General features: G+C 41.5%; 1 protein-coding gene across 1 annotated transcript; it reads right to left on the reverse strand.

The window, feature by feature from the left end:
• Positions 1-287: 287 nt before the first annotated feature.
• Positions 288-9,282, reverse strand: LOC129194036 (calpain-2 catalytic subunit-like). Its single transcript, XM_054798932.1, has 20 exons — positions 8,830-9,282; positions 8,441-8,510; positions 6,745-6,863; positions 4,884-5,017; positions 4,644-4,812; positions 4,478-4,561; positions 4,265-4,350; positions 3,814-3,888; positions 3,380-3,540; positions 3,091-3,272; positions 2,344-2,555; positions 2,229-2,265; positions 2,085-2,150; positions 1,955-2,012; positions 1,802-1,866; positions 1,321-1,389; positions 1,033-1,111; positions 731-847; positions 596-654; positions 288-509 (listed from the first exon to the last, which is right to left on the reverse strand). Exons 1-20 carry the CDS (start codon positions 9,280-9,282, stop codon positions 486-488), a joined length of 2,319 nt encoding a protein of 772 aa, XP_054654907.1. The 3' UTR covers positions 288-485.
• Between the last annotated feature and the right edge of the window lie 70 nt (positions 9,283-9,352).

Consider the following 9,352-nt stretch of genomic DNA (forward strand, 5'->3'; position numbering starts at 1 on the left):
GTGCGTTGTGAAACCGGAAGTTTGGCAATGGAGCAGTCAAAATGTATGAATTTTTTAGCACAAGTCGGGCAAATTATTAAATCAATGTAGTCAACTTTGGTTTTACAGGTAAATATTTTTTTTAAATGTGTATTTAAAGTACTTCTGAAGAATTACTTTACATTAAACATAGGGTGTTCTTTGTTCAGCCCTGTCAACACTGAAGTGATGGGATTTCCGTAGTAACCACCAGGAGGCGACCAGTGATTATAGTAGAACCTTATCAGTGGAGTGAATACACATGTTCAGAGTTTTTAAATCATATTTTTATTGAACAAACAGATTTATATTTGCGATAGATTCAATATTTTATACAACAATAATAAATCATGTTCCCTTGATTTGACTAATTACCTTCTACACCATACCCAAAAGACGTTCAGGTCTGACTGCAGGCAACAACACACACACTTAAGTCTTCCATTTTAACAGTCTGAGCAGCTCCTCTATAACATCGCCAAATTAAGCCACTGTAAAGAAAAACAGAAAAACACAAAAATACGTTATTCGCAAATTTTCATTTTGTATTTTGACTCCATCCCTGAGGACCTCTTACCTCCATAAAACCCAGCTCTATCACACCAGACCCCGACTTGTCCAGGGTCTTGAATGTATCTGTTGTGAAAGAAAAGTGTTGTTAGAGCTGTACATCACAGTATTTTAAACAAAAATGTACAGTGCAAGAACTCACTGAAGAGTGACTCTAAGCGGATCAGGCAGCAGACAAAGTTGTCAAAGTCAATGCTGTAGCTTGGTTCTCTGTAGCGAGCCACAATGATCTGATGCAATGGGTTGTTGAGAGAAAAACCTGCCAAAGAGGAATAACATCAAATAAGAGCGTGAGGAGAAAGTCAGCTCCTACAAAGTACACACGCCAAAATCAATGTAAACTTTTGTACATTAGACGTGCTAATTGTGTTTGAATTCTTTCATGCTAGCATGCTCTATTTAAAAAAAAAAAAAAGTGTCCTATATTCATTGGAATGGACTCACCAGCATCTTCTACTGCCGACCGCATCTCAGAAGAGCTCATGCAGCCACTGTTGTCTGCATCTCTTGTTCTGTAAATTTTCTAAAAGGAACAACCCAACACGTTATTAATGCTAACACCAACTAATTCCGGAATGAAGATGCGGTACACTCACCAGCCAAAACATTAGGAACACCTGCAAAAGCTTGAGATTCAATACAAGAGCTGGATACAGCTCTTGCATTGGATGTTTGGCAAGTGTACCTGTAACATTGTGATTGGCGAGTGTGTGGAAAAAAAAGAGAATTTACCAAGTACTCCTCAATCTTGGTCCACAGAATCTTAAATTCCACCAATCCTAACTTGCCACTTCCATCTTTCTTTGAAGAGATGGTTAAAGTGAACAGTAAACATGATTTAACATAGCATACTTTGAGCCGGGTTCTTGCACTGTATCCCTCTGCGGATCCCTCTGCGGGACGGAGCACCACTGAGGGCGAGTCACATTGTCAACAACTCAATACTGCATTAAAGCAAGGAGACAAGCCCCACAGTACCCATTCTTTGGTGTTTCCATTGTAAAGGGTTCTGAAGTATCTGAACTATTTTCAGCACCCTTTCATTGGCGTTCATAATATGCTTAGACACTCATGCTTCTAAAATGTCACATTAATTATGTAGCTGACGCAGCACACAACTCGAGCCGGAAACACAACCCAGATCGGAGTCTATCGAACCAGACCGTCGCAAACCGAACTGAACTTGGAATCATGGCTAAAATACAAAGGATACATCGAGCAGATTGATCATGTTGCGGCACGTAGTCAGGCTGAACCCGTTGGTTTTGATGTCACTTCCTGAAAATGAAAAATGGTTAAAAAGTCTCTGCATTTCTCATGGATGTAATTCAGAATTTCCTTCGCAAAAGAAGATCGTTTCTCTTACTCTTTACCACCACTTTGTTGAGGATTTTCTGCAGCTCAAACACACAAATCTCCACATCCTAAGAGTCATATTGAAATGCTTACAAATCAGAAGTACTTCAAGATGAAACATGAATGCATTGATAACTCACATGTCCGGCCAGTTGTCCAAACAGTCTCTTGAAGCGATCATCAATATCGCTTTCATCGATATCAATCTAAGGATTTAACAGTAAAATTGCAGACCTTTTCTCATGCTTTCTTGCCACAACTGTACGGATGCTTGAAGACATTACCTGTTTAACATGGCAGTCAACTGGATCGTCAATCTCCCTAAAGGCCGCAACAGATCATTACATTACTTTTTGCGATAATGCTTCTGGTGCCATACTGTGCTGTTGTTGTACATACTGAAAATCAGCCTGTTTCTCAGAGAACACCCGCACATAGAAGTCTCCATTCTTGTTAGGCTCAAAGGTAGATGGGATGATGAGGTACTCCCCAGGCGGTAGATGGAGGCGGTTGGACACTTCTCGTAGATTGATGAAGGTCTCGGAGCGTGCGGCTGAGCGGTTACGCAAAAAGAAATTTTTCTTCAGGTGCACTTGCTTCGCACCAGAGTACTGTGAAGTGACACACATGTCGAAGTGTCACACGAGGGTAGATCAATTCTATTTGGAGTGACAATTTAACACGTTTTGTTCCAAAAGAAGAATCGTGTTTTTGGCCGTGACTGTACACCCGAAGTAACGTAAGCAGACTTGCGTTCAAATCAACAAAACTCTCGTGTCCAACGTACTGCATCAGTTTTTATCAAAGCTAAGGCAGTCTGGCTTGGTGTTTTAGATTATACCGTGATTAACTTCTTTTTACACTTGTGTGACTGTTACCTTTCTGTCATTGAATTTAAGCCTTTATTGCTTTCACGACTTTGATACACTTGTATAAAAATTTGACGCTTTTTCTTATGGAAACTGGAACTGTTTTAAGATCAGAAATGGAGTGCTTTCAATATCAGCTAGTGTTCTCCAACAAGAACTTTGTGAAGTGTTTCCTCCTTTGCACTCATACCTCCTCAGGCAGCTGTAAGAAAAAGACAAAACAAATCCACTTGAGAAAAGTTGCAAAAGGACTAAATTGTAGTGTATTTTTATTCACAGTATCGCCTACCTCGTAGATAGCAAAGCCGATGGTCTCCATATCCTCCCCCATTTTCCTCCTGCTGCGCTTGTTTTTCTGCATCAAGCCCACAATGAATGTGCATCCATCCTCTCCATCATAGGGGTCATCATCCACCTCATCCAGTTTGATGACAAACTGAGGATTCGTCCAAAAGGAATCTAAGCAAACATAGTACAACCGCATTTCAACTGCAGCTACCAAAAAACAAATTCGAGGAACATTATTTGTAAAAACCAAAAATCAGGAGAGAACATTGTGGAAGTACTTGGATAGTTTCTGCAGCCACCAGCAGACACGCCGGATCTCCACGTCTCTTCAAACTCCGTCTCCGCCCACTTCTTGTACTCACTTCCTGTGAGGGCATCAGGGGTGAGGTTGCAGATCTCCAAGCGGGAGTACTCTCGCAGGAAGTCGGAAAACGACATCCTGTGGGAAGAGCGACTCATTAGATTGCCTTTTGATGTTTGCATCATGTGTCTATGAAAATAGAGAGAGCGATGCAACAAACAAAGGGGATGTAGCTCGTTACATAGAAACCGGCAACACCTTTTTGTCTCATTTCCGTACTGCCGAACACAAGGAGATGGAAGAGACCCAATGAGTGTTTCAGCATCATGGCTCATGGGGCACCTTGGCAACCCCCAGCTAAGTCACTGCCTTTCTCATTTGCAGTCAATGTGTGCGTGCGCGATTGGTTACCAGAACTCCCCATCTTCCTGCCGGTTGGTCAGTCTTCGGCGGTCCTCATCGCTTACATGTCTCCACTCAGAGGAACTAGAACAATGAGCATTACGTTCTTCAGGTTAGCTCTGAGTACCATGTGACGTATACAACTACTCTGAAGTTCTCACTGAATATTTTGTGTGCAGGCTGTTAGCTGTTGACTGACAGTGCAAAGTATAGATTAAAAGGTTTCATGAGGATTGCTGACATTCAAGGAAGTCAACAAACATCCATGCAAGCAGTCCGTAAGCCAGTTGAGCCCGTTGTTCCTAGTCTAATACAGTTGACAAATATAACTACTGTATTTGGTGCAAATTTGCAATTTTGATCTGGATACGATGAAAAAGATTTAGTTGATTTAGCCTGTCTCTGATCTAAAAAAATAATACATAGATTTCATTTATGTGATTGAGGTTTAGTTACACACTTGTCACTCCAGGCTCCCGTCCACTCCACCTGACCCCATGGATTTCTGATCCTGATCAGCTGTTGCGTGTCTCCTCTGTAATCCACCTGACACAAAATGGGGTAGAATTTAAGCAGGGTTAAGTTACTTAAATAGAGCTTCTTTTCTTAGGTATGTTTGCTATTTGATAGTTGACTCTCAGGCATGACCAACCCTACCGGGCGGACTCTTTACCTGCTCAGCTCCTGTCACAGAGTAGGCATGGCCCTTCACCAGCTTGCGATATGTGACGGCTTCAGAGTCAGCTGCACTTGTGATCTAAGATGGAGAACAGTGTAGTGAAAACAGCAGCGTTTACCAACCAATATAAATGTGGGAGAAGCGAGACACTCCAACTGACATCTATGGAACACCCCAGAAGTGACCCTCTGTCCAGGGCCTTCCTAATGATATTAAAAAGATGAGGATTGGCCGAGGATAGTTCATGTCGCTCAGCAATGCCTCCGGTGAAGTCCTCAAAACCCTCAGTAGTACTTCCTCCGGAGAGGGCCTCGTAGCATCCATTTAGCCTGTAGCGTAAAAGTAACGGCCGTAAGGATCTAGAAACGGAAGAATGAAAGCCAAACATGTTCCCTCATACTTGGCGTAGGCCTTTTCCAGCAGTGCACTCCAAAACTCTGATCCATCGGCTGAATGGACAAACAGCAGTTCTCCATCTCTGGTAGGCAAGCGGTCATCAACCACCACATCCACCCACTCGCCAAACTGCCAGAACTGTCAATAAAAGAGGACAAGGTGCAGATGCTTGTCTGTTCAGAACATAGTCATTCTGTGGCCATCATACACCAGGGTTGTAGTATGGGATAGTCTTTTCAACCTACCTACCTCAGGGTTAGTTCAGTGTCTGCCCTTGGGTTGAGGTACGTATCTTTTGGGTTAGTCCAGTTTATCCCCAAGGTCTGAGTGACACCTACTTATCCCAGTCCAATTTATTCCCCGGGGTTAAATTTTACACTCGGATATTTAGGTCTCATCCAATTTATTCCCTGGGGTCAATATACTGTATAGTCATTATGCAGTCAAGTTTCCAGCCCAGCGTCAGAGTGTATTCTGAGCTAATTTAGAGTATACAGTCGCCACTTCACGGTTAGAATTTCGTCGCTCCACTCCATCACGGTTTTCCAAAATAAATTAAGTTTGTGGTTGACTACGGCCTATTATTAGTAAAAGAAATATGCATATTTTAGCAAATGTTACATATTTTTCACCTAAATTAAGAATTAAACATAAAAATGGCTAAATGATGGACAATACAAACACTGTGTAAGGCATTCAGAAGACGTGGGACGTGTGTAAGAACTTTATTGATCCCACACAGTAGTAATTCATGTTACATCAGCTTTAGGGTCGGGTCTGGAACCAATTAACCCCGACAAACAAGTGATTACTGTATGCTGTACAGGAGCTAGCCCAATTTTACCCCGAATGAGTAGGTAGGTTCGTTCGAGTAGGCTAGTTCAGTGTATGCCCAGGGGTGGAGTTATCTTTTGGCCTTGTTCAGTTTTTAACCCAGTGTAATGGAATATTCTGGATAAGATAACACACATTCGGATCACACATTAGCAGTACCTTGTTATGTACTGTAATGGCACCTTAAATGGCTTTTCACTTGTATTACCCAATATAGTAGACAAAATAAGAGTAAATAAGCAGTGTCACGGTAACTGTGTTCCCTACGGAACCTCAGTGACGAGTCTAGTGCCTGTCTCACCTAACAATTACTGACACCTAGTGGCCAGTGTAGAATACAGTACTACATTCACAATTAGAATGCTTTTTCTGCCTTGTATTTGTATTTTAGCTCATTTAGTTATGTAATTTATGCTTTAAAATGCTTAATTTAGTTACAATTTGCTTAAATATGCTTTTTTTTTTTTTTTTTTTTTTTTTTTTTTACAAATAATAGGGTATAGTCAACCACAAAACAGCGATCATTAATTTATTAATACATTTTTGCAAAAACGCAACAGAGTGAGGGAGCGATGTTTGAACCGTGAAGGAGCAAGGGACAACTGTATAATCTGTGCTAATCTAGTTTATCACTGAGGTCTGGGTATATTCTGGGATAGTTCAGTTTCTCAGCAAGGTGTGGGTATATTCTGGGCTAGTATGGAATGTACTATGCTGGGCCTAGACCAATTTTTACCACAGAGATAGGGTATCTGGGGTAGTCCAGTTAATACCCCAGAGTTAGGGGTATGTTATCTTGTGGCCAGTGGCGGAGCCAGACATTTTTCATTGGGGTGGCCGAGGTGAGACCATTACTCACATAGGGGTGGCAATAAATATAATCCACTAGAGTCCCCTAGGCTCACCAACTCTTGAATAGAGACAAATGAGGCTGTATTATTTAGATTTTGGGCTATCCTATCGCAGATGAGATTTTATGCAAAACCCTTACACGGCATTTGAATGTAGTACGTGTGTGTGGATGAATATACCTCAAAGTGAAAGATACCAGCATAGTTCTCGTCAAAGCTTTGGTCATGTGGTACAACACGGGACAAAATCTGCTTGTTGAGGGTCAAGGAGGCGATAGCTGCCAGGAGCCAGCAGTCACCTGACCAGAAAATTGAAAATATTAATAATATTTATGTACATCAGTGGTCACCAACCTGTTTGAGACCACGATCCACAGAGTAGGCATGGCCTTGAACCTGCGCAAGATTCCCCCCCCCAAACCAGGATATACAGTGTCTATAGATATGTGCCTATAAGAAAATATATATATATATATTTAAATTATACAGTATATTCAATTATAGATATATACAGTATATTGATTTATTGTCTATAAACTACAGTAAAAAGTGACACATATTTCAAACTTTGTCTATAAATAAAAAGCTTTGTGCTGTTATTGGGCGTTCAGCTTTTTCTCATTGTGTCTTTTGCTCTATGTTTACCATTTGTGCTGCTTTTTAAATTTGATTTTGTTCCTGCAGCGATGCAATGACAAATGAGCCACAGTACGCGGATGGCCCCCGTGTAGCACTTTGGGCACCCCTGCTTTCATGGGTCTTCCTCGGGGTCGGGCTTGCGGCGTCGGATCCATAAGCAAACTTCAACTCGGCTTGTTGGCTCAGTGTCGTGGACGAGCGAGTGGGTTGAGGAGGGAGAGACTGATCGATGCGTCCCTAAGGGGCCGCAGCTCGAAGGGTTTTTTTGGAGGTGCACGTCCATTTGTGCCTTAATTTTGAGGTAGCAAAGAAAGATTAACGTGCAATAACTACTGATGTGTGTACAAGCACATCGCTGCGCTCTGTCACTCGCTCTCTCTCCCTTGCTTGTACGGCGAGGCGTACGGGTGTGTTAAGCGGTCAAAATGCGTGCCTGCGGGTCACTCTCCAGTAGGGGAGGGCACTGATGTAATAATACATTCTTTTTCCTAATACTCAGCATGAGTCGTGTGGTCCTCTTTGTCTTATTATTTTTTAGTTGTAATGGTTTTATTTATGTTAGTTTTTTAATTTAATTTACTTATTTATTTTGTACCTACTTCTTGGATTTTTTGCTTTTATTGTTTTTACTACTTGTTTTAAATATTTTACTGTTGTACGTTTCTTTGTTTTGATTTGATCTTTTAGTTTTTACTGTAGTAATTTTTACTTTTACTTATTATTTATGGTTTTACTAGTCAGTGCAGCACTTTGGAAACAGTCTTTATAAAACGTGCTATATAAATAAAGTGGATTGGATTGGAATACTCTCACGATCGACCGGCAAAGTCTCAAAGATCGACCAGTTGCTCGCGATCGACGGGTTGGTGACCCCTGATCTACATGATACTGTTTTCAAAAACATATATACTGTACTGAATGTCTCAGTTAAACCACAGTTACCGTCTCGACTTGTCTTTCACCTTAAATGCACCACAGCCCAGCCCCACCCACACATGTTCACATTGTTCCCAGACAGGGTGTAGACAGAGAGAAGCATGGCAACATGCAAGCATATTTTGTACACAATGACGGCTAATGCCATTGCACAGGTATTTACTAGGATAGGGCGTTTGGTCCGATCAGGATTATTTTTAATTATTACAGACCAGAGGAGGAGGAGAATCACTTGTAGATTTTCAAGTTTCTCAAGCATGCAAAGTCTTTCAAAAGGTGTTTTTGTGTGTGTGTGTCTCACCAAGTGCTCCCTGACAAATATCAGTCCTGGTAGCATCTTCCAGGATAAATTTTGGATTGGAAACAATATCCTGGGACAAACAAGTGTTTATTGTTAACAATTGGAGTACTTAACGACACAACATAACAATATGAGATCATGTGGCATAAACATTTTTTGAGTCTTTTCAGTTCCTTTTACGGACACACCTACAGCAACCACCTCAAGCCTCTTTTTGGCATTAATATTGCAAGATGCAGAAGCTTGGCAGCACAAAAACAATTGGGACAATTCATGAGCTGGCCGAAATCAGTATTAATCATGAAAAAAATAGCAATGCCTACGATGAATTCTATGGTGCCTCCTTGAAGAACACGAAACAGTGCCGTTATCGACACTGCGGTACCCACCTTGGGTCTCAGCCACTTGACGCCTCGAACTTTATATGAATTGGGTCCAAGTTCATTGAAGCCCAAAGATGCCGGAAGAGGTTCAAAGCTTTCATCCTCAAATAAGCGTCTTCTTTCCAGGCAGCTTCTCCTCAGAGACTCAAAGTCCTGGTTGAGGTATGGCACCGCGTGAGAGTTAGTTCCAATCCCGTGCAATTTGTCTCGGTTGTGCTGAAGTTTTGATGCAATTCCAGCCATTTTCAAGGTCGTCTCGGGTGACTGTCTTGTACTAGAGTGAGCGTGCTGGTGGGTGTGTTGGTTACTATATGCACAGCTCAGTTGAGGCCACACCTTTGTTTTTTCCTCCCAGAGGGCTTTGTAGCCCCATCTTCCTGATACAAATCTAATCAAAAGCAACTTGATGTTTTCCATCATGTCTGTGTGTGTGAGCCCTTTATTTTTTCCATACAGCATATACAAAAGTCTATCGACGTTTACAATGTTATGTTGTACACCAGCTTTATTTTTAAGGTCTTTTTTAAAT

The sequence above is a fragment of the Dunckerocampus dactyliophorus genome, chromosome 14 (assembly GCF_027744805.1).
Source record: "Dunckerocampus dactyliophorus isolate RoL2022-P2 chromosome 14, RoL_Ddac_1.1, whole genome shotgun sequence".
Taxonomy (NCBI): domain Eukaryota; kingdom Metazoa; phylum Chordata; class Actinopteri; order Syngnathiformes; family Syngnathidae; genus Dunckerocampus; species Dunckerocampus dactyliophorus.

Bases quoted from the DNA above. Each gene is read 5' to 3' on its own strand.
- LOC129194036 (XM_054798932.1), bottom strand. From the start codon at position 9,282: ATGCTGTATGGAAAAAATAAAGGGCTCACACACACAGACATGATGGAA. The intron at 3,889-4,264 runs GTGTGTAACTAA...TCATTGTTCTAG, and splicing joins ACGGGAGCCTGGAGTGACAA to TTCCTCTGAGTGGAGACATG. The intron at 848-1,032 runs GTGAGTCCATTC...CCTCTTTGGCAG, and splicing joins GTCGGCAGTAGAAGATGCTG to GTTTTTCTCTCAACAACCCA.